The sequence below is a fragment of the Sinohyriopsis cumingii genome, chromosome 6 (genome assembly GCF_028554795.1).
Source record: "Sinohyriopsis cumingii isolate HCF-2022 chromosome 6, ASM2855479v2, whole genome shotgun sequence".
Taxonomy (NCBI): Eukaryota; Metazoa; Mollusca; class Bivalvia; order Unionida; family Unionidae; genus Sinohyriopsis; species Sinohyriopsis cumingii.
This window is the reverse complement of record NC_142966.1, coordinates 31,198,330-31,223,005: the sequence shown is the minus strand read 5'-3', so window position 1 is coordinate 31,223,005 and position 24,676 is coordinate 31,198,330. Positions and strand designations below refer to the sequence as shown.

The window sequence follows — 24,676 nt, the reverse complement described above, 5'->3', positions numbered from 1 at the left end:
GCGAAATTCCATGTTCGAAAACGATTCTCTAACGACTTGTAAGTCACGTATCCTGTGTATCGAGTAGTCGTTCGACAGCGAGGAGATGATTTAGGAAATATATTAAAATCAACCCTTCGTTCGGTGGCTCCCGTGTTCAAACCGATGGTGACACAAGGATTGTATGCTTTGAAAAATGCCCCTTTGACGTAAGGGGAATATTTCTCTAAAATGTCATCGACAAACTAAACCAAAAAGAAGCTTTCATGAGAGCAGGCAAATATGTTTTGCTTCAAACGGGTAAATACATTTTGGGCCGACGAGAAATTCCTATAAATGCTCTTGATGGTTCCGTAGTCAGGTATTTCTGCTTCCCAGACACCACAGCTGGGGCAACACAGAACGAGACGACGAAAACATCCCTCTAGAGGCCTTCACACGCATAGAGCTAGAAAGACCAAGAAAAGAAGAATCGTCTGAGACTTTGACGTTTTTAATTATAAAGAAAACACAGAGAAAGAGAAAATGATGTACGGATAGTCTTGCGCTTGTTCCAAGTCGGAATTAGATCTGTTTGCCATGCCACCCATTATGATGACGGTGCACGATTCCCAATTGGTAGAATTTTATCCCGCCTCCTCTTTGACGGATTCAGTTCCCAATGAGTTTTAAATCAAAGGACAGCCCAAAGATTACATCAGTCTGAATAGCAGTTACTTGTAGTTTAAAGTTCAAGTGAAAAAAAAAACAAAAAAAAAAACGACAATACCAATCCGGGAGTCAATGAGAGAATAGCTCCCGTGAACAATTTCATGCATTCCGTGTTCAGTGAAGTGGATTTCTACTTGTATAACAAACTGTTCAGCAGCAGCATGGATACCTGGACAAATATTTGACGTAGAGAAAAGAGACAAAGACTGTTTGCTTGGTATGGAAACCTGACACAGCGGGTGAGCTTACGTTTAATACCACAATGAACTCACCGGATGCTGAAAATCTTTACAATGCGGGATATGTAGCTCGCCGAGTGAAAAACAAGCAATGAGGTAGTTTAGACCTGATGGATCGCTTACATTTTGACATGTGGTTGCAAGAAAAGTATTTGCTGAACGGGGTGGATGTCCGCTTCAGACTGAATCGTAGCTGTGCCTATTTCTATTTGATGACCTAAAACAACGAGTACAAAACCAAAATTGACGCGTGGAAGTGTTACCTAAAGTGGGAAACGACATCAGTCACACTTTGAGCAGAACGACCGCCAAGTATCCTGTACAACGAGTGGAAGTAAAAACATTCACTATTCGCACGAGTCAGCGATCCATGATCAAAGATCATCTGTTCCAAGGACATTTACCCAAACGTTTAATCATTGGTACCGTTAGCAGTGCAGCCTTTAACGGAGCCTACAATCAAAATACGTTCCAGTTTAAGCACTACAAAGTGAGCAAAACTGAAGTTAGTTGCGATGTCAAGACCTTGTGTATCAGGCACTTCGAACCTAATTTTGCTAACGAGACTAATTACTTGAGATCGTACTTTTCCCTGTACGAAGCTGAGGGACAGTTAGGGACCATCACCAGCCACGATATTACGCGCGAGGATTATGCAGGAGACTAAGAATTGTGGACTGTTGATTTCACTCCAGACCAAGGCAGCGACGAGGGACATTTCCACCCGATAAAATCCGGCCCCGATTCGTGTGGAACTTCAGTTTGCAGAAGCTCTATCACACAAGGCGAACGTTATCTTGTATGCTGAATTCAACAATACGATAGAAATCAACAGTTTAAGATAAGTCATTCTAGATTTTTAGAAGCTATTGAAGACTCTTGTCCTTCTTTTAATGGTGGAGAATCTATGGAAATGGAAGCAAAACCCCAAGACAAAGACGAAGAGGACGTGGTCGTCATGTCCAGATGGCTAGAACAAGAACAACATTTAGTCTCATGTTTGCCAAATACCTGGTGGATAAAATTACGGAATTGGCCAGGAAAGATTGTCAATGAATGTCAAAACGCTCATCCCAGTCAAATTCAACATGATAAATGTCTGATAATGAGTCTAGAAGAAAACTTGGACGCGTATCTGAACTACACTTGGGGTCTTATCTCAGAAGAGGCAGTGTTACATCAGTGGTGTAAAGACTTGCGTAATCATTCATCTCCTCCATTGATTGCTGTAGAGATCCATCACATTGAAGCTCTCTTGTCTCAGAGTGCTGAGACAAAGCGATGAAACGGTTACTTGTCAGAGATTTTCAAGCAAAAGCCAGGATTGAATTGATGGCTTATCATTACCTATGGTAAAAAAACCACAAGAAAAACCCAACAAAACAAACAGTGTATACATGGGAACTTTACTACCTTTTGAACGACAGTTCGTATACCTCATCTTGGAATCCTGTGGTGTGTGCTAAAGATGAAGTGCCTCGTTTTATAGTGTATATCTTGAATTGCACAGCGGTGGTTGAAATTTCAACATCATATGTCGAGAATCTCTAGTTCACACGTTGCATGCAACTGTTTGTGATGAAAGTTCCATTTCTTATGGCGAGTGTTAAGATTTCATATGTTGAATTTTCACAGCAACGAAAAACAGCCTCCTTGTTTAAATATAACGCGGTCCGTTCACGAGAGCGACATCTGGCGAGGAAATTCATAGTAATTCTCGACCTGTGAATGGTAACTTTCAAACTGTAAATGCATGAAATGTAATGACGTCTAATACTTGAATACACAAATGATGTATTTTAATACTCGATATTAATTTGAATTGTTAAAGTGCATATTGGGTAATGTTACATTTAACACCAACACATCATTTCACCATAGAAAATAACAAATCTGAAAAGCACAATAAAATGTCCAATCACAGCTGTGTAATGCAACATAAACAATCTAAACCCTCAAAATAAGAAACGGAATTTTTAGCACAATAAATGTGATTCAACACGTTCAATGGAAACTCTCGACATATGACATTAAACGTTCGAAAAACCGTTATGTAATTCAAAGATACAATCTAAAAACTCGACATTGGACATCGAATTTTCAACCAATGCTGTGTAATGCAACAGATGAAATCTAAATACTCAAGATATGAAATGGAACTTTCAGCATAAACCCTTTCAACCAATGCGTTAATTCTTGATGTATGACATTAAAATTTTAACCACGCCGTGTAATTCAAACGATACAATCTAAAATTTCGACAAACAAAATAGAACTTTCAACCAGTACTGTTTAATTCAACAGATACAATCGAAAATATCGTTTTAGAAAATAGAACTCTAAGGACAAGCATTTTTGATGCTACACGTGGTCTTGCAATTCTGGACATATTATATTAAAATTTCAACGGCAACATTCTGATTGAACCAGCTTTTTCCCGCTGCGGCGCCTCATATGGCACGCCAAATCGTTGAAAATGTATGATCTGGAGACCGTAGAATGAGCTACAGAAGGCGAGCAGAAAAGATCCTAGGGCGAATATGGAGAAGGAAAGTTGGAGAGCTAACATAACAAGTTCAGGAGTTCTTAAAAACCGCTCACTTATTTTTTAGGCATCATGGGATTACGAGCCACAAGAAAAATTTACCAGTTTCCGGAATCGAACAGGTTATCAACCACCAAAACTAGTCTCCTCCGGAAGTACTCCTTAGAGCATGGGCAAATTTCCTGCTTTGCACAATACATATTTGAACATTATTTCTTCGAACTATCGCGCTTACTTTAAATTACTATTTGGAGATATATTATACTGACCTTAGAAATTAAAGAGAGTTAACACACGCACACACACACACACACACACACACAATTATGTGCGTGTTTGTATATTTGTTGTTCCTTGCGGGAATTTATCTTGAAAACTTAAAATTCTTTTAATACTACCTTTACACTGGGATAATATCGTTCCAAGTTTCTCAATAAAGAATGACGCTTAATTATATAGCCTGAAAGGTAACTATTTATGAAGTACGTCTATCATATATTAAGTTAAATTTTCTTTGTCTATCTACTGGTATGTTTTCTAAGATAACGAGTTACTTTGATGACTCGTTATTGCACGTTTTGGCTGTTTCCTTTCAGAGTTTTAAAGAAAAATGGAAGTTATTAAACTGAGCCTTTAAAGTATGCGTTCTTCCGTTTTCACAGTAAGTTGTATAGTTGAGCACTATGGATTGCTTATTGCGAATATTCAGGAAGTTGGGCTATTATTCTGTCTGACATTATCTGCAGAGCGATCTCAGAAGGTCGGATGATTGAATTCAATCCAGAATATAGTTCTTTTTTCGGGGGTGAGGGTGGTGCGTGGGTGTGCGTTGTGGATTGGAGTTGGGTGGGTGTAACGGAACAGAGACCAATTTATTATAGCACCCACACGGACTGTATACTATTTTGGATAATATCCGGCTTTTTTGTTTGTTTATAATGGTAGATTTACTATTAATGAGTGCACCTTTTTTCCACAACTTAATGCAATGTTGGTTTAAATATAACTTCTTTGACGACCCATCTTGCAATCCGTTGTCCCCCCCCCCAATGTTTGATTAAAGGCATTTAAGTCATGGATGAGATCCACGTTGGCGTGTTTACGACCACGGATATAATTTAATGCGGTTGATATGTGCTTCAGTAGACTTTGGTTCTTTGTTAGACTAGAGTCGTAGAGTATGCCCTGTACCATGCCCACAATAATTGTATCCAGGTTTTTCTTCCGGAGTTTTACCTCATATTGTCCCTGGTCCTGTTCGTAATGCTATCGCAATATCATGTTTTTCAAAAACCGTTTGCAGCTTTTCTGGTGAACGTGAACTTCTTTGATCCACTAATCGTTGTTTGTACATTGCGTCTTTGAACTCGAGTTGGATTTGTGGTACGTGTTTTTGCGCAACACCGTACACAGCATGAAGAAATGGTCATATTAATAAATACTGTATTATTATTATTCAATGGTATCACGCAAAAACAATTCGCAGGCTTTTCTGACATTGACCTTTCTCTACAAGCAACACTAAAACCGTCCACACATTGTGATGGAAACGAGTTCCCAAATTCAGTTCGTGCACTAATCATTGACCCTGCTGGACAAGGAAAAAACATAACTGTTGATGAATATGGTTGTACGATGGTTAGCCTGGTTCGGTTGTACGTGATTACACCATCGGCTTATGTTGCAGTTCGTAATATAGCCAAATGTTAAAAGGATATCAAACTAACCATAAGAGCAATTGCAGAGGCCATCATACGTCTGCTAGAAGCGATTGAGGAGGTCAAAGAAGATGATGAAATTAGAGAATCCCCTGGAATGATTGCCAAACGCACCCGTAAACTGGATGAAGGCATTGGAGAGGTAATTGCAGAAATACCATACCTGCCACTCTATTAAATAAATCGCAGTTCAAAAATCAAACTTAGTTCTTTAACGAAGAAATTGTTGATGTAATTTTATAAATGCTATGCGTGTCTCTGTTTACAGACCTCCCGGCTGGGAAAAGTTCATGATAACAAAATGATAAAAGATAAAAGATGCATGGCCTAAAATGATATTCAGTGAGTTTTCTGGAAGAAAACAAGCTAAAGATGATCAGTGGGCTTCTTTTATACAAGCATTTCATGCATATGCGAAGAAAAGTACTAAAAAGGTGATGGGTTATGAGCAAGTTATATGGCAAAATTTACACCTCATCCATTGATGCACAACAATCACAGCAAAGTTTATCTCAGCCACTGAGATAGGTGCTGGCTAGCACATCAGCTTAAACCCGATTTACAGAGAAAGAAGTGTCAAAGTGCCTAGACGAAGACATAAAAAGGTCCTATCTGAAGAAAAAAAACAACATGATGCACCAGTATGCTTCCATCAGCAAAACCAATAAAGGGAAAATGTCTAACGAAACGTTCAAGGCGGAAAACACCAGCCCAAACAAAAAGTATATTCGACTATATGCTGCCACATTATAAAGCTGATCGAGATCGAGAACGTTATCATAACATGCAGCTACCACCGCCAAGGCAGATTCCATCCTCGTTTGAACGATTGGCTATATCACCGACTGAAGAAAGAAGGCTTTGTATATCCTCACTGGATGAAAAACTAAGGCACCAACGAAGTCGACAACGAAGTAAAGCACATGCACCTCCATCTTCACCTACACCGACGTAAGAAAAAGAGATATGGCAAACACATGAACTTAAGGAAAAAAGGTTCCGAGGTATCTCATGTACAAACAAGGAGTGCAAAACCTGATATAAAGTATAAAGAATATCGGTTAAAACAAATAGAGGGCTCTGACTGACTGTATGACACTAATACTAATCATCTTGCTTGCCGATTGGAAATACTTGTGGGATCAATTCGTGCGACAACGCACCCGAAGTCATTAATGAAGCTACATCGAGTTGTTAGTGTTTGTACACCAGTGATCTTATGGAGAGAGATACAGAACGTGCACTGATGTATTAACTTGCTGTAGATACACATAATATATACGACAAACGGGGATCGTTCAACAATGATGAGTTCTTGGGTGGTTGGCACATTTCGTGTGCTTCGTGAAATATATAATTCAATAAAACAGGTGGTTGTATATACAGCCGAGAGAGTTACCTCGATGATAACCATCTCATTAACAAAACCAGAATTCAGTATGACTTTTCGTGCACCTGAAACCGCTGGTGAATCACGGACTTATGATATCACACTAACATCGTTGTGAGTGTATTACAGTTTGCCTAATATACAAACCAGACCCATCAGTGGTCTGCCTGCTAACAATTCATTTGTGTTTTGAATTGACACTGGTGTCACCTGGCATACTATTGAACTCCCCTCTGGCGCGTACGACATAAAATCGATCAATGAACAAATTCGACGGAGAATCACATTGGCAACTGGCAAAGACTACAATTTCTATACGTACTCATGAACCCACACCCAGTTCAGTCATTGAAAGATAATCTCCGATGTAGGCGATTGATTCAGTACCGTCGTAAATAAGATCAGTGTTAGGTTTTCCTGGCTACATTCCAGACGATAAACGATTTTTTGTGTGTGGGATATCATATTGTGTCGGATATTGTGAGAACTGCTTCAAAGACGCAGCTCAGTTTAACATATGGCGCTGTCGGTGGTAGTTATTAAAGGAGGTCTAAACGACAAGCGTAGTTGTACAGGGTTATATATATTTGGGATTTCCGCCAACAGTGGAATAAGTTGATTTGATATCGATCACGCCCGCAGAACCTGTGTATCTTCCATGCCATAATCATCAGCTGACACATGTTCGTTTTTCCTTTGTGGATCAATACGTATGGGTTTCGCCAACCGTGGAACAAGTGGAAAGTATTAAAAGTGATACTGTGGATCCATTAAAATAACAGGGCTCTTAGGAAGCTCAGTAGCTTCCATTAATTATAAGAATGTCATGAACAAAATCAGTTACGTTACCATCGATAGAATCAATGCCGCCTGCAGGTTGTAAAATCATTAACAAGGCCGCTTAGCAGCGAGTGTCAGATTCAGTGATTGCAAATCTATCAATGGGAAGTGGATTTGGACGGTAAGTGGTATTAATGAAAATAAAAAATATATAGTTTTGTAATGGCTCAGTTCAAAGATGTATTTGTTGCAGCATTTGATATGGCAGCGCCTGTGTTAGCAGATCAAAGCAAGAGAGATTTTCAATATTCCTAATATCCAGCCAGGGAACCCAATCAATTAAAACTATAATTGAAAGTGCAAGACACATCTAGGGTTTCTCTTCCATGTAAATCATTTTTGGAAGTTGAGAAAAAAAATGAAAGAGTCTGCAGATGCTGAAACACAGTCAATGCACAAATGATCTTTGTTAAGAACGGAATTATGGCGTTGTTCACCAGTGCAATTCATTACATCGATGAAAAGGAAACCGAATCACGTTTGGACAACTTTCATGTAGCCAGGACGAATCTCGGATTCGCATGATACTGTGATGATTACACGAGAACCGCCGGTCCAACAATGATGTTTGTTAAGAATGTAACAAATAATGCAGTCGTACATTTTTGAGCCAAACCTTTCTGCTCACACCGCTGCAGTCTTTGATTCCAGCCCAACTTTGAACATTAGATTTTTACAACGTTGATCACATCTCATTTGTAATTAACTGATATTTTCGTGAGCAATTCCCCTCAGTTTGATCTTTTATTTGTGTATACATATTTGCAAAGTTAGATTTGGAGCCAAACACAGTATGAACTATGTTTCGTAATAACGACTCCAACGATGAAATTTGGGGTGTCAGAGATGGTGCTGGTAAAGTTGTAATAGAAATGTTAAGATTGCCGATGCTTGTGTAATCCCCATCACATTCTACAGAATAATATCTGTTATCGATTATACAGTCGGGAACCACTTCAACGTTGTCATTTTACGCACATATCGCAGACGCACATAGCACAGGTTCGGAAATTTTTGTTATTTATTTATTCATTTTTTTTGGTGGGGGTGGGGCAAATAAATGTCAAACATGGTCTTGCTGAACCAAAACATGTGCTTGGGGCGTTTCAAAATGTAAGTGTAGAAAATAGTCAATACCATAGTAAGATAATATTTGATACCTTAGGAGTGACATAATGTATGTATGTATGTATGTATATATGTATGTATGTATGTATGTATGTATGTATGCATGTATGTATGTATATATGTATGCATTTTCTCTTCAATTGTACGAATAACGAGTTATGTTGTTTATTTTAGGTTTCAATTTCACTGTTAATAAATCTGCTTATCAGTCGTCAACAACGACCTGGAACGGTTTCAGCTGGACGGCTGATAAGGCTGTAGATGGTAATACAGATGGAACAAATCCTGATGTATCCAAGACCTGTAGTGCAACAGAAAATCGTTTTGGCAACCACACATGGGAGGTGGATATTGGTTTCCTGGTTATTGTAAAGACCATTATGGTTTATAAAAGAACTGATAGTAAGTTTCCTTCGTTATTAGAATGCAGGTGCATCTTTTCTTGTTTAAATGACATCTTCTTTTGTTTAAATGATTATTTTGACACAGCTTTAGCTAACATAATATTAAGCCCTAAAATTAAGTCGAACATAAGAACGGTACCGACATTCATCTCGTAGTTTCACATACCCTCATATGTCATATTGAATAGGTAATAGCATAATTGTAATATATCTGTGCCAATGTGTATGTATCAATAAATACATATAAATCATAATAAATGAAGATAACAAACAGTGATGTAATATATATACACTCTTTGTGCAGACATGGGTATGCATGTTACTTGTCTCATCAGGATTCCACCGTCTCAAATACCTATATCAGATATATCTATAAGCAGTGAAAAACTGTCATGAAACAAAACATTTGTTTATAACGCAACTTTGCCTATGCTTATATGTGTTAAAGTAACCATATCCATTGAAAAACATCTGAATAATCATTCTAAAAAAGACTATTTCTACTTTAGTGGATCAACTTTCCGGATTTAAGGTATTTATCGGCAATGCTACGAGGCCATGGACATGGACTGCGAATCGACCGTTAGTAGAAGTACAGCCAGTCAACAATCCACACATATTTATAGTTAATGATTCTTTAGCCCGGTTTATATCAGTGATACGACAGAACAAGGACATTCTTACCATTTGTGAGGTCGTGGTCGATGGTGGTAAGTGTATTGTCATAGATATATATAAAAGTATATCTTTATTGATAATGGAATGACAATGCAACTATTGCTTTCTATTCCGCTCGTCGTTGTTGGAATAATCCATTTCAATGAAAATGTAATTTATTCAACGTGGATGTGATTTAATTTGCTTTTCTATATTCCTCCATAAAAGAGGATTGCATTTTATTCTTGCGACATTTCAGCATTTCATTTACTCAGATAATAAGCAGAACAACTTAGATTGCCTTGAATCAGTAACGCAACATGATAGATGCAAAATTAAATTGAAAGACGTAAGACTAGTTGCAAGCTAGATATTATGTATTTGTTTAGCTAGAAATAAATTATCCCTTTCTGTTTCCTCTGGGTCCAGCATCAGATAAGGTACATCCGGGGTATATATAGGCTACATTTTATTACAACTTAGTCTTTAGTTCAAAGGTAAAACCTCAAAGCTTAGTAATCATACACATTGAAGGTACAGTTCGGTGTATAATGTTTGACAAATATTGATGCCCGTAACGCATTGCTACGAATCTAGGTCATAAATTAAGTAACACAGATAAGCGAAACCAACAATTTAGGTAAAATAAACAAGTTATTTATTTCTCTGCAATTCCAAATAATCCTAAGTGTCCTATCACAAGTCCAACATTAAATAATAGTTGAATGATTTACAATAGTCTTGTTCTGATGTACCACACGAACGCAATATATAATGACTCAGAACTAGTTTTCAATAATTCAAAAGTAATGTGATAATATAAAGTCAATGAGCTCTTAGTAATTCCATGAGTAATTTAAATAAAGAACTACTTTCGAGTCATATCTCAATACGACCATAAACTCTGATCACAAATGGATTCCTGGGAATGAATTGATGAGTTATTTGTTTTTCAAGACCTTATTTATAAATATTTTCACTTGACGTAGATATGAGTCATTGAAATGGAAAACTTCAATCAATTCGCAACAAGCCGGGCAAAAAATGTTCCGAACACAAAAGTTGTGCCAACATCACTTTTCACTTCATTATGGAATGCTGTTATGTTTTGTTTATGATGGAGAAATATTACTTTTTAGACTGAACCGCTTTTGTTCTGTCTGGCGTGGTTTAAGTCGAAGCACATTACTATATCGAGTTATCAAAATAATCGTAATGTACCATCCGTTTTAAAGGACGTGTTAAAAAGCAATGATGCAAACTGATTATTGTTGATTGATTTAGAAAGGACCTTGATAAACACCTCATCCTCGAAATTAATTAATGGAACGAGTCATAGTATCTCAGCTTGAAAAGATGTTAAAAGTTTCAAATTATCTTTAGAGTTAAAAGTCCATGTATTACACATTCTTGATAAATATTGACTATCCTTCCATAGTTAAAAATGTTTGTTACAAATTTCCTTGTCAGAAATCAGATTCACGAGGAGCATGATTCGATCAAATAAGCTCTCATTTATGTTGATCAGATTTTATAAAGAAAATATTTGTCAATTACCGTATCAGATATTCTGCACTTGTAAAATGCGATTTCTAAGTGTTGTGTAATTTCTGAAATATACAATTGGTATTTCTGCACTTTTCTGATATTCCTTCTCGTTATGATGAAAAGACATTGACATACTGGGTCGATGAAGGATTTAAATTTATAAGTGACAATACATATCCGTAAATTAACAAAGTAAGAATTTGAACTTAGCGTTTAATGGAAATAATGCATGTTAGTTATTTCTACTGAACAGGTTAGAAAAGAGTAGGGCAATGATATAAATTCCTAATCATTCACTTCAATTGAAACTGCGTATGTGCGACTGTTACTGAAAGACACACTTCGCGAGAGGGATTCATCGGGTTCATTCGGGACAACCTTACAAGAAAAGCAAAAACAACTGTGAAAACATACACATAGTAATTTTACATTGAATTATGTACACAATTAGGAGTGACAGGAAAGAGACAGTATATACATATATTATAGTCATCCTTTGACAAAGTGAATAATCATATAGGTAATGAAAAGATAAATAAACGTACGCAGCCAACATTCAGTATTGAGACAATAATATAAATGTATTTTTTTCATCAAACTATAATATTCGCTGTTTTGATGTTAGTGTCATATAGGGTAGTAGTGATTAGTGCGGGGGAATGGGAGAAGATTTTTGTTGATTTATCAAAGATTTTGATTAAAATACAGTTTTCTAAATACCAGTATATCCTTTGCATACTGATCTTTCGTTTAGTCTCCAACGGATTTGTTCTTTTATGTCTCATAAATTTGTTTTAATGATACCTTTCATGGTGTTACAAAAAGTTACAAAACGTCAAAGGCATCAACGTTTTAAATAAAACTAACTATTGGATCGTAAGCTGCGAACATGGAAACTATACCGTTCTCAACGCAAACATTTTTTATTGACTTCTTACAAGATGAAGTCTCATGATATTCACACACACACACACACACACACACACACACACACACACACACACACACACACACACATATATATATATATATATATCGAATCAAATACAGGTGTGCATATAGATGTATATGTTCCTTGGAACCTAACTCGATAAAACATCCTTTTCTTGATTATGATGCTATAACTGAAATTTAAAAGCCTGTTTCCGGAGAGGTACATTATTTGAATGTTGTCATTTCATTGGACAGGCACTTTATTATTACCATTTTTTCACGTATTTATACAAATTAATCGATATATGTAAACCTTGAATGACTTGTGATAGAAAATATCTTTTTCCTAGAATGTCAGAAAGGAACTTTTGGCGATAGATGCAATGGAACTTGTGGGAACTGTCGTAACGGCAACGATAGATGTAATAGTACAACCGGACATTGTATAGAGGGATGTGAGAGAGGATGGAGTGGTATAACGTGTAAAGAGGGTATGTCTTATTTAACTACAGCTTTCCTAAGTTATTTCTAATTACTGGTGGTTCCAGCATTCTAGTATATTAAACAAAAAATAACACGAGGAACCTACTTACAAAATAATTTTGGTGCAAATTAAATTATCAAAACCTTTTACGTCTTTATTGTAAAATAGTTTATTTTTCCACAAAGTGATTAGTGCACAGTTATTTGTATGTTTTAGTAACAAGCTAAAAGGTGCTTAAAGCAGTTTTGCCTTGACGGTTCTTAGATGAAAATGTTTAAATGAGTTCAGCCTTGGTGGTTCCTCGAAAAAAATGTACCCTAAGTACTACTTAAAAGTAACTCATTTTAAAGTGAATGTTCTTAATATAATGGTGGGAAGAAGACGCGAATAAACGGAATTATGTTAAGCAATTCACGCCATCTTTGACAAAAGCATTGAATGATACGATATTTTAGGAATTATGTACTGTGATATGGTAACAACAACGATTTCATTGATCCATAAAGCTCTACGCGAATGAAGCATTGAAAAGACCATTTCATGCCTTAATAAATCATTTAATTTCATCTATAAGGTGTCATTGTTTAAACTGATTATATTTAAAATGAACTACAGGAAGTATATCGTTTATTTGATGAGGCAAACTAAAATAATATGATGCATGCACGAAGATGAGAATTGATCATGGTTGCCAGAAGTTACGAAATAAAGAAAGCCCCTACCTGTATTGTGACAATGATTACACCTGAAATTAATATAAAAGGCTCTAATTATTTGCGCTATTAAAAAAGTGCAGTTCGATGGTAATAGTAAAGCACGATACAGAGAGATATATAACTTACTCTATGCTCCAAACCATTCATGACAGATGCATTCTTTTCCAAAAGAACTGATTTTAATTTCCTATCTATTCGATTTGTTATTATAAGCTTTATTAGATCATTGTTCAAAATGTGGTAAGATTAAAGGAACTTGTGACAACTATCTAAAGTGAAAAATCATTATGATGGAATGTGATAAAGGAACATACGTCTATTGATGCAACACAACATGTATCATGTGTTTGACCGTCAATAACAGTTGTTTAACATCTGATGAACTATACTAATATGACTGTGAAGATGTGTGAACAAGCATTCCAATCTGCAGCTGCAGCTATACTTTAGAACAAGCTATTAGTTTTTGCTAGGTTTATCTTGTTCCCGGAATTCATTTTCCTGGAACATAGTCATCTTTCTATTTGTGTCACGTTTATGTGAAAATCGTTCGTTAAATATCGTAAAACGTCACGCTATATATGTATGGGAATTATTATATAAGTAAACATAATTGTAATCTCTCATCGGTATATTTCAGGAAATATGAGCTAATATCTATGTTATGTGTAACGTTAGCTGGTTCCCGTGTTACGTTTCAGAACTTTTATTAGATACTGAAAGGCTTCATAATGATTGGAATGACCCTTATGTTTCTAAATTATGTTTATATGTTTGAAATTTGTTCTAATTTTATTAGTATATTCTTATTGAACATTGAATTAAATGCAAATTATAAGGCATGTTATGTAGTAAGAATAACACTGATTGTTAAAACGGGCTAAGACGCTTTGGAAAAGATTGCTTTCCTTACAAAGTGTTAAGGTTTGCTTTTCGAAATATTACAGGTAATATAATCTAGTGAATATATTATCTATGTAAAGTTACTTTCAACAAATTATCTGGATTTTCAGAATTTTTTTCTCTTTCCCTCCAGACAATACGTAACTGTTATCAAAATATATTATGACCATATAGCCTTTCATTCATGGTAAATTAAAACATGTGACTATAATACATTTTTCTAACGTATTTTGTTAGGTTGCAAGATAGGAGCATACGGCTATGGATGTAATGAAACATGTGGCATGTGTTTTAGTGGCAACAACAGCTGCTCTATGATTGACGGACAGTGCACGCTCGGTTGTGAAGCAGGATGGCTGGGAGGAACTTGTAAACAGGGTATGTCACATGCCATCGAAAAATGGAATTGTAATTTCGAACAATATGTAAGTTGTCATTATTAAAGTAGCATATGTGCATACTACTTTTAAACTTTTTGCAATGCGATATTTGGATATCAGTAACAAAGGCAATGAGTTTCTGGAATTTAAACATTTCTTTTTTCCGCATGAAAATGTTCCACATTGATTTTAAGATACACTGTTCCTGGAAACTTTGTTCAAGGGAAATATTAAAAGTCTGTTTATCTTAAAATGCTGTGAAGTATATTGTTTCCTCTAAGTATGCGATATAAGAGCATACGGCGTACTATATGAAAGATAGGAACAGTCAGATTCCATAGCCGTTATAATCATATACAGTATCCTAAATGGAAACAAATATGTGACATCGTTTTTAGATAATGAAATTTGCAATAAACCACGTGACGTGTTTTAGCGGCAATAACAGCTGTTCAACGATTGATGAAGAATGCGAGGTTAATTGTGAAGGTGGATGACTGCTCAGAACTTGTAAACCGGGTATGTCACTTTCCATCGGAAAATACAGCTGTAGTCTCAAACATTCTGTAAGTGCTGATATTCAAAGTAAATCTGTACATCATACAAGTGTATTTCCCTGTATGCATTATCTTTGTGACGGTATTAGTAACAAAGTCAACGAGTTGCAGGATTACAACAATTTACGCAAGAATATTCTCTACAGGGGTGTGAAAGAAACATACTTATACAGTGTTCCTTTAAAAATGTAAGAATGGTGTTTATCCTCAAATACAGTGAAATAATTTGTTTCCTTTAGAATGCAATAAAGGAGCATACGGCTACGGATGTAATGAGACATGTGGCATGTGTTTTAGCGGCAACAACAGCTGCTCTTTGATTGACGGACAGTGCAAGCTCGGTTGTGAAGCTGGATGGCAGGGAGGAACTTGTAAACAGGGTATGTCATATTCCATTGGAAAATGCAATTGTAATTTCGGACAATGTGTTAGTTGTCATTATTAAAGGAGCATATGTTCATACTAATATTATATTGTTTGCAATGTGATATTTTGATACTGTTAACAAAGGCAATACGTTTCTGGAATTGAAACTTTTGTTTTTGTCCGCAAGAAAATGTCCCACATGGATTGGAAGATACACTGTTTGTGAAGACTTTGTTTTAAAGGAAATATTAACAGTGCGTTTATCCTTTAATATCTTTGACACATATTTTTTTAAATCTAAGGATGCGATATAAGAGCATACGTCGTACTACATAGGGGATATGAGCAGTCGGATTCCATAGTCGTTACACTCATATACAGTTTCCGAAATGGAAACAAGTATGTGACATCGTTGTTAGATAAAAATAAATTCAATAAACCATGTGGCATGTGTTTTAATGGCAACAACAGCTGATCAACGATTGATGAAGAATTCGAGGTCAGTTGCGAAAGTGGATGACTGCGCAGAACATGTTAAAATGGTATGTCTCATTTCATTGGAAAATATAGCCGTAATCTCAAACATTATGAAAGTTGTCATATTCAAAGTAAATCGGTACATCATACAAGTATATTTCCCTGTATGCATTATCTTTGTGTCTATTTTAGTAACAAAGTCAACTAGTTGCAGAATTAAAACAAATTATGCAAAAACATTCTCTACAGGGGTCGGAACAAAAAATACATATATAGTGTTCCTTTACAAATGCCCTTTACAAATGTAAGAATGGCGTTTATCCTCAAATAAAGTGAAATAATTTGTTTCCTTTAGAATGCAATAAAGGAGCATACGGCTACGGATGTAATGAAACATGTGGCATGTGTTTTAGCGGCAACAACAGCTGCTCTGTGACTGACGGACAGTGCATGCTCGATTGTGAAGCTGGATGGCAGGGAGGAACCTGTAAACAGGGTATGTCACATTCCATTGGAAAATGGAATTGTAATTTCGAACAATCTGTAAGTTGTCATTGTCAAGGAAACATATTGCATACTAATATTATATTGTTAGCAACGGGATATTTAGTTGCAACAAAGGCAATACGTTTCTGGAATTTAAACATTTGCTTTGTCCGAAAGAAAATGTTCCACATTGATTTTATGATACACTGTTCCTGGAAACTTTGTTCAAGGTAAATACTAAAAGTGTGTTTATCCTACAATGCTGTCAAATATATTGTTTCCTCTAAAAATGCGATATAAGAGCATACGGCGTACAACATGAGAGATAGAAGCAGTCGGATTCCATAGCCGGTATACTCATATACAGTACCCTAAATGGAAACAAATATGTGACATCATTTTTAGATAATAAAAGTTTCAGTAAATCATGTGGCATGTACTTTTATGACAACAACTGCTGTTCAACGATTGATGAAGAATGTGAGGTAAGTTATGAAGGTGGAATAAATGCGTAGAACTTGTAAAAATGGTATATCACATTTCATCGGAAAATACAGCTGTAATCTCAACATTCTTAAAGTTGTCATATTCAAATAAATCTGTACATCATACAAGTATATTTCCCTTAATGCATTATCTTTTTGACGGTATTAGTAACAAAGTCAATGAGTTGCAGGATTACAACAATGTACGCAATAATATTCTCTACAGGGGTGCGAAAGAAAAATACTTATATAGTGTTCCTTTACAAATGTAAGAATGGTGTTTATCCTCAAATACAGTGAAATAATTTGTTTCCTTTAGAATGCAATAAAGGAGCATACGGCTACGGATGTAATGAAACATGTGGCATGTGTTTTAGCGGCAACAACAGCTGCTCTGCGCCTGACGGACATTGCCAGCTCGGTTGTGAAGCTGGATGGCAGGGAGGAACTTGTAAACAAGGTATGTGACAGCCCATTAGAAAATGCAATTGTAATTTCGAAAAATGTGTAAGTTGACAATATTAATCATATACAGTATCCTAAATGGAAACAAATATGTGACATCGTTTTTATATAATAAAAGTTTCAGTAAACCATGTGGCATGTGTTTCAATTGCAACAACAGCTGTTCAACGATTGATGAAAAATTCGAGGTCAGTTGTGAAGGTGGAATAAATGCGCAGAGCTTGTAAAAATGGTATGTCAGATTTCATCGGAAAATACAGCTGTAATCTGAAACATTCTTAAAGTTGTCATATTTAAAGTAAATATGTACGTCATAGAAGTATATTTCCCTGTATGCATTATCCTTGTGACGGTATAAGTAGCAAAGTTAACGAGTTGCAGAGTTCAAACAATTTACGCAAGAACATACTCTACAGGTATGGGAAAAAAACATACCTATATTGTGTTCCTTTAAAAATGTAAGAACGAAGTTTATCCTCAGAGAAGGTGAAAGAATTTGTTTCCTTTAGAATGCAATAAAGGAGCATACGGCTACGGATGTAATGAAACATGTGGCATGTGTTTTCATGGCAACAAAAGCTGCTCTGTGATTGACGGACAGTGCACGCTCGGTTGTGAAGCTGGATGGCAGGGAGGAACCTGTAAACAGGGTATGTCACATTCCATTGGGAAATGGAATTGTAACTTCGAACAATCTGTAAGTTCTCATCGTCAAAGGAACATATTACATACTAATATTATATTGTATGCAACGGGATATTTAGATAGTTTTAACAAAGGCAATACGTTTCTGGAATTTAAACATTTGCTTTGTCCGAAAGAAAATGTTCCACATTGATTGTATGATACACTTTTCATGGAAACTTTGTTTAAGGTAAATATTAAAAGTGTGTTTATCTTAAAATGCTGTGAAATATATTGTTTCCTCTAAGTATGCGATATAAGAGCATACGGCGCACTACATGGGAGATAAAAGCAGTCGGATTCCATAGCCGGTATACTCATATACAGTATCCTAAATGGAAACAAATATGTGACATCGCTTTTAGATAATAACATTTTCTGTAAACCGTGTCGCATGTGTTTTAATGATAACAACTGCTGTTCAACGATTGATGAAGAATTCGAGGTCAGTTATGAAGATGGAATAAATGCGTAGAACGTGTGAAAATGGTATGTCACATTTCATCGGAAAATATAGCTGTAATCTCAACACTCTTAAAGTTGTCATATTCAAATAAATCTGTACATCATACAAGTATATTTCCCTTAATGCATTATCTTTTTGACGGTATTAGTAACAAAGTCAATGAGTTGCTGGATTACAACAATTTACGCAAAAATATTCTCTACAGGGGTGTGAAAGAAAAATACTTATATAGTGTTCCTTTACAAATGTAAGAATAGAGTTTATCCTCAAATACAGTGAAATATTTTGTTTCCTTTAGAATGCAATAAAGGAGCATACGGCTACGGATGTAATGAAACTTGTGGCATGTGTTTTAGCGGCAACAACAGCTGCTCTGCGACTGACGGACATTGCCAGCTCGGTTGTGAAGCTGGATGGCATGGAGGAACTTGTAAAGAGGGTATGTCACATCCCATTTGAAAATGGTGTTGTAATTTCTTAGAATGTGTAAGTTGACAATATTAAAGGAACATATGCACATACTACTAGTATAATTGTTGCAATGCGATATTTAGATATTGTTAAAAAGGCAATGAGTTTCTGGAATTTAAACATTTGTTTTTGTCCGCAAGAAAATGTTCCACGTGGATGGGAATACACAATGTTCCTGGATCCTTTGTTTCTAAGGAAATAATAAAAGTGTGTTTATCCGATAATGCTGTGAAATATATTGTTTCCTACAAGGATGCGATATAAGAGCATACGTAGTATTACATGGGAGATAGAAGCAGTAGGATTCCATAGCCGGTGTACTCATATTCAGTATCCTAAATGGAAACAAATATGTGACATCATTTTTAGATAATAAAATGTTCAGTAAACCATGTTGCAAGTGTTTTAATGGCAACAAGAGCTTTTCAACGATTGATGAAGAATTCGAGGTCAGTTATGAAGATGGAATAAATGCGTAGAACGTGTGAAAATGGTATGTCACATTTCATCGGAAAATACAGCTGTAATCTCAACATTCTTAAAGTTGTCACATTCAAATAAATCTGTACATCATGCAAGTATATTTCTCTTAATGCATTATCTTTTTGACGGTATTAGTAACAAAGTCAACGAGTTGCAGGATTACAACAATTTACGCAAGAATATTCTCTACAGGGGTGTGAAAGAAAAATACTTATATAGTGTTCCTTTACAAATGTAAGAATGGTGTTTATCCTCAAATACAGTGAAATAATTTGTTTCCTTTAGAATGCAATAAAGGAGCATACGGCTACGGATGTAATGAAACTTGTGGCATGTGTTTTAGCGGCAACAACAGCTGCTCTGCGACTGACGGATATTGCCAGCTCGGTTGTGAAGCTGGATGGCATGGAGGAACTTGTAAAGAGCGTATGTCACATTCCATTTGAATTATGGTATTGTAATTTCTAAGAATGTGTAAGTTGACAATATTAAAGGAGCATATGCACATACTACTAGTATAATTGTTGCAATGCGATATTTACATATTGTTAAAAAGGCAATGAGTTTCTGGAATTTAAACATTTGTTTTTTGCTCGCAATAAAATGTTCCACGTGGATATGAATATACAATGTTCCTGGATCCTTTGTTTCTAAGGAAATAATAAAATTGTGTTTATCCGACAATGCTGTGAAATATATTGTTTCCTATAAGGATGAGATATAAGAGCATACGGCGCACTACATGGGAGATAAAAGCAGTCGGATTCCATAGCCGGTATACTCATATACAGTATCCTAAATGGAAACAAATATGTGACATCTCTTTTAGATAATAACATTTTCTGTAAACCATGTCGCATGTGTTTTAATGATAACAACTGCTGTTCAACGATTGATGAAGAATTCGAGGTCAGTTATGAAGATGGAATAAATGCGTAGAACGTGTGAAAATGGTATGTCACATTTCATCGGAAAATACAGCTGTAATCTCAACACTCTTAAAGTTGTCATATTCAAATAAATCTGTACATCATACAAGTATATTTCCCTTAATGCATTATCTTTTTGACGGTATTAGTAACAAAGTCAATGAGTTGCTGGATTACAACAATTTACGCAAAAATATTCTCTACAGGGGTGTGAAAGAAAAATACTTATATAGTGTTCCTTTACAAATGTAAGAATGGTGTTTATCCTCAAATAAAGTGAAATATTTTGTTTCCTTTAGAATGCAATAAAGGAGCATACGGCTACGGATGTAATGAAACTTGTGGCATGTGTTTTAGCGGCAACAACAGCTGCTCTGCGACTGACGGACATTGCCAGCTCGGTTGTGAAGCTGGATGGCATGGAGGAACTTGTAAAGAGGGTATGTCACATCCCATTTGAAAATGGTGTTGTAATTTCTTAGAATGTGTAAGTTGACAATATTAAAGGAACATATGCACATACTACTAGTATAATTGTTGCAATGCGATATTTAGATATTGTTAAAAAGGCAATGAGTTTCTGGAATTTAAACATTTGTTTTTGTCCGCAAGAAAATGTTCCACGTGGATGGGAATACACAATGTTCCTGGATCCTTTGTTTCTAAGGAAATAATAAAAGTGTGTTTATCCGACAATGCTGTGAAATATATTTTTTCCTACAAGGATGCGATATAAAAGCATACGTAGTATTACATGGGAGATAGAAGCAGTAGGATTCCATAGCCGGTGTACTCATATTCAATATCCTAAATGGAAACAGATATGTGACATCATTTTTAGATAATAAAATGTTCAGTAAACCATGTTGCAAGTGTTTTAATGGCAACAAGAGCTTTTCAACGATTGATGAAGAATTCGAGGTCAGTTATGAAGATGGAATAAATGCGTAGAACGTGTGAAAATGGTATGTCACATTTCATCGGAAAATACAGCTGTAATCTCAACATTCTTAAAGTTGTCACATTCAAATAAATCTGTACATCATGCAAGTATATTTCCCTTAATGCATTATCTTTTTGACGGTATTAGTAACAAAGTCAACGAGTTGCAGGATTACAACAATTTACGCAAGAATGTTCTCTACAGGGGTGTGAAAGAAAAATACTTATATAGTGTTCCTTTACAAATGTAAGAATGGTGTTTATCCTCAAATACAGTGAAATAATTTGTTTCCTTTAGAATGCAATAAAGGAGCATACGGCTACGGATGTAATGAAACTTGTGGCATGTGTTTTAGCGGCAACAACAGCTGCTCTGCGACTGACGGACATTGCCAGCTCGGTTGTGAAGCTGGATGGCATGGAGGAACTTGTAAAGAGGGTATGTCACATCCCATTTGAATTATGGTATTGTAATTTCTAAGAATGTGTAAGTTGTCATTATTAAAGTAACATATGTACATACTACTATTATATTTTTTACAATGCGATATTTGGATATTATTAACAAAGGGAATGAGTTTCTGGAATTTAAACATTTGTTTTTGTCCGCAAGAAAATGTTCCGCTTGGATGGGAATATACAATGTTCGTCAAGCCTTTGTTTCTAAGGAAATATTAAAAGCGTTTTTATTCGACAATGCTGTGAAATATATTGTTTCCTATAAGGATGCGATATAAGAGCGTACGGCTTACTACATGTGAGATAAGTACAGTCGGATTCCATAGCCGTTATACACATATAGAGTATCCTAAATGGAAACAAATACGTGACATCATTTTTAGATCATACAATTTGCAATAAACCATGTGGCATGTTTTGAATATCAACAGCATCTGTTGAACGATTGATAAACAATACGAGGTCAGTTGTGAATGTGGATGACTGCGCAGAACTTGTAAACCGGGTATGTCACATTCCTTTGGAAAATACAGCTATAATCTTAAACATTCTGTTAGTTGTCATATTCAAAGTAAATATGTACATAATACCAGCATATGTCCCGGTATGCATTATGTTTGTGAAGGTATTGGTAGCAAAGTCAACGAGTTGCAGAATTTAAAATTGTTTACGCAAGAACATACTCTACAGGGATGGGAATTAAAAAATACTTATATACCGTTCATACGAGAAAAGTAAGAGTGGTGTTTATCCTCAAATAAAGTGAGATAATTTGTTTCCTTTAGAATGCAATAAAGGAGCATACGGCCACGGATGTAATGAAACTTGTGGCATGTGTTTTAGCCGCAACAACAGCTGTTCAACGATTAATGGACAGTGCCAGCTCGGTTGTGAAGCTGGATGGTGGGGAGCAACGTGCAAGCTAAGTACGTCACATTCGGAAAATGAGGATATAGTCTCTAATAGACTGTATGTTTCATTTTCAAAATAAATTTGCACTTGTGGCTAGTACAATCCACTAAAAATGCATGATGTTTTCAATAATAAAAATCTGAAGTTCCGTAATTTTATTTGTTTAATGCAAGACAAAACCTACATGGAGTATGGGTGAAATCTTCATACACGCTTTCTTTCAAAGAAAATAAAGTTAGGTTTATTCGCAAATTTAGTTTCGTATTACGTTTCTTTTTGACATGTGTAAGACGAACTTGTAGCGACAAGTCTAATTACACTTGTAGCATGTGTTTTAGCGGCAACAACAAACGTTCAGTGACAGGTAGATGGTGACAGGTCATTTCAAAAACAGGATGGCGGGGTGTACCTATACACAGCGCGTTGTAAATTTCATTAGAATAACAAATTGTATGTTGTGATTAGCAAAGTAAATCTGCTCATAACTCCATAATAATGCCCGAAATGTATTTATTTGAACGACTGCTTTCAAACAAGAATCTGGGTTTTCAGAATTTAAATATTGTTTGCACAAGAACATACTCTGATAAGAAATTACGAGATACGAACATTATCTTTGAAAGGAATATGCAGTTTGTGTTAATGTCCAAGTGTCACTTTGTGTTTCGTTTTCGTATAGTGTGCGATAAAGGAGCGTATGGATACGGGTGTAATGAATCCTGTGGAATGTGTTTTAGTGGCAACAACAGCTGTTCAGGTATTGACGGACATTGCAAGGTCGGTTGTGAAGCTGGATGGCAGGGAGGAACTTGTAAACAGGGTATGTCACATTCAATTTGAAATGCAGATATAATCGCAGCCAAATTGTAAGTTGTCAAAATCATAGTAGATATGCACATAAGACTAGTACATCGCCTAGAATACATTACATTTGTACAGCTACTTTTAGAAGAATTCAGAAGATACTCTGGTTGGATGAGTAAGCTGAATACTAATACAATATTTTTTTAAAGATAATTGAAAGATTTAGTGAATCCTAAAATGTTGTTTTGCATTTCGTGTTTTCGGGGTACAAATCGGGGTACAAATGCAACAGTACCTGTGGCATGTGTTTAAACGGCAATAACAGCTGTTCAACGACTGACGGAGGATGCAAACACGGTTGTAAAGCTGGACGGCGGGAAGAAACATGCATACAGAGTATGTCATATTCCATTTTGAAAATGTATATATCATCTCGAACAAAATGTACCGTGCCATTATTGTAGCTCTCATGTTCCTGAGCCTGTATCTAAAAAATGTAACGCCGAAGTGAAATCATCGGGAGAAATGTTTCTGTACTTTTGTAAGAAGAGGATGCACATTTTTGATTTTGCATTTGTAAATTATGTTTGAAATAAAGGAGTAAAGGATCTTCAGTATATTTCATTACTTGATAATTGATATGCTTATGCTCAAAATATTCGGCAAACGTTTCCTGATGATGTGCTACTATGTACCTTTGCCTTAAATAATTATCGCTGAATTCGTCTTTCATTCGATGCCATTAAAGTATTATATTTGTTAGAATGCTAATGATAATAATAATAAGACAAATCTTAATCATTTTTCTTGTCGCAGAAATTATTTAATAAAAAAAAGTAAGAGGAACGAGAGAGGTTTTTAATATGAATTACGCATAATGAGAACATGAAATATTTCGCTTGCATTTGTTCGTGAAAGATGTAAAAAAAGTGATGCGAAAGATATCAAAGTGCGAAAGACGAACTTGAAGCAACGAAAGCACAATCTAAAATGTAAACTTCTTGTAACGTTTCTCGTATAAATTGGATAGTAATCTATGCAAATATTTACCACCTGTTTATAAGAGCACCAATTTCGATGTTTGAAACTCGCTTTGATGCAGAATGGCTCTTAAC

The 24,676-nt window shown here is 35.7% G+C and overlaps 2 protein-coding genes across 2 annotated transcripts in view; both read left to right on the top strand.

The window, feature by feature from the left end:
* Window positions 1-18,774, top strand: part of LOC149796576 (uncharacterized) — a 77,576-nt gene extending 58,802 nt beyond the window's left edge. The window contains exons 2-10 of the mRNA XM_089960631.1: window positions 8,725-8,952; window positions 9,464-9,664; window positions 12,443-12,583; window positions 14,433-14,573; window positions 15,372-15,512; window positions 16,331-16,471; window positions 17,266-17,406; window positions 17,921-18,061; window positions 18,767-18,774. Of these exons, the coding sequence (XP_089816757.1) occupies window positions 8,725-8,952; window positions 9,464-9,664; window positions 12,443-12,583; window positions 14,433-14,573; window positions 15,372-15,512; window positions 16,331-16,471; window positions 17,266-17,406; window positions 17,921-18,061; window positions 18,767-18,774 (1,283 nt within the window). The remainder of the gene's footprint in view (window positions 1-8,724; window positions 8,953-9,463; window positions 9,665-12,442; window positions 12,584-14,432; window positions 14,574-15,371; window positions 15,513-16,330; window positions 16,472-17,265; window positions 17,407-17,920; window positions 18,062-18,766) is intronic.
* The window catches only part of LOC149796575 (receptor-type tyrosine-protein phosphatase S-like), a 47,594-nt gene continuing 40,843 nt past the window's right edge, over window positions 17,926-24,676 (top strand). Inside the window, exons 1-8 of the mRNA XM_089960630.1 lie at window positions 17,926-18,061; window positions 18,860-19,000; window positions 19,801-19,941; window positions 20,520-20,652; window positions 20,744-20,884; window positions 21,685-21,825; window positions 22,631-22,771; window positions 23,437-23,577. Coding sequence (XP_089816756.1) covers window positions 18,893-19,000; window positions 19,801-19,941; window positions 20,520-20,652; window positions 20,744-20,884; window positions 21,685-21,825; window positions 22,631-22,771; window positions 23,437-23,577 — 946 coding nt within the window. The 5' untranslated portion in view covers window positions 17,926-18,061; window positions 18,860-18,892. The remainder of the gene's footprint in view (window positions 18,062-18,859; window positions 19,001-19,800; window positions 19,942-20,519; window positions 20,653-20,743; window positions 20,885-21,684; window positions 21,826-22,630; window positions 22,772-23,436; window positions 23,578-24,676) is intronic.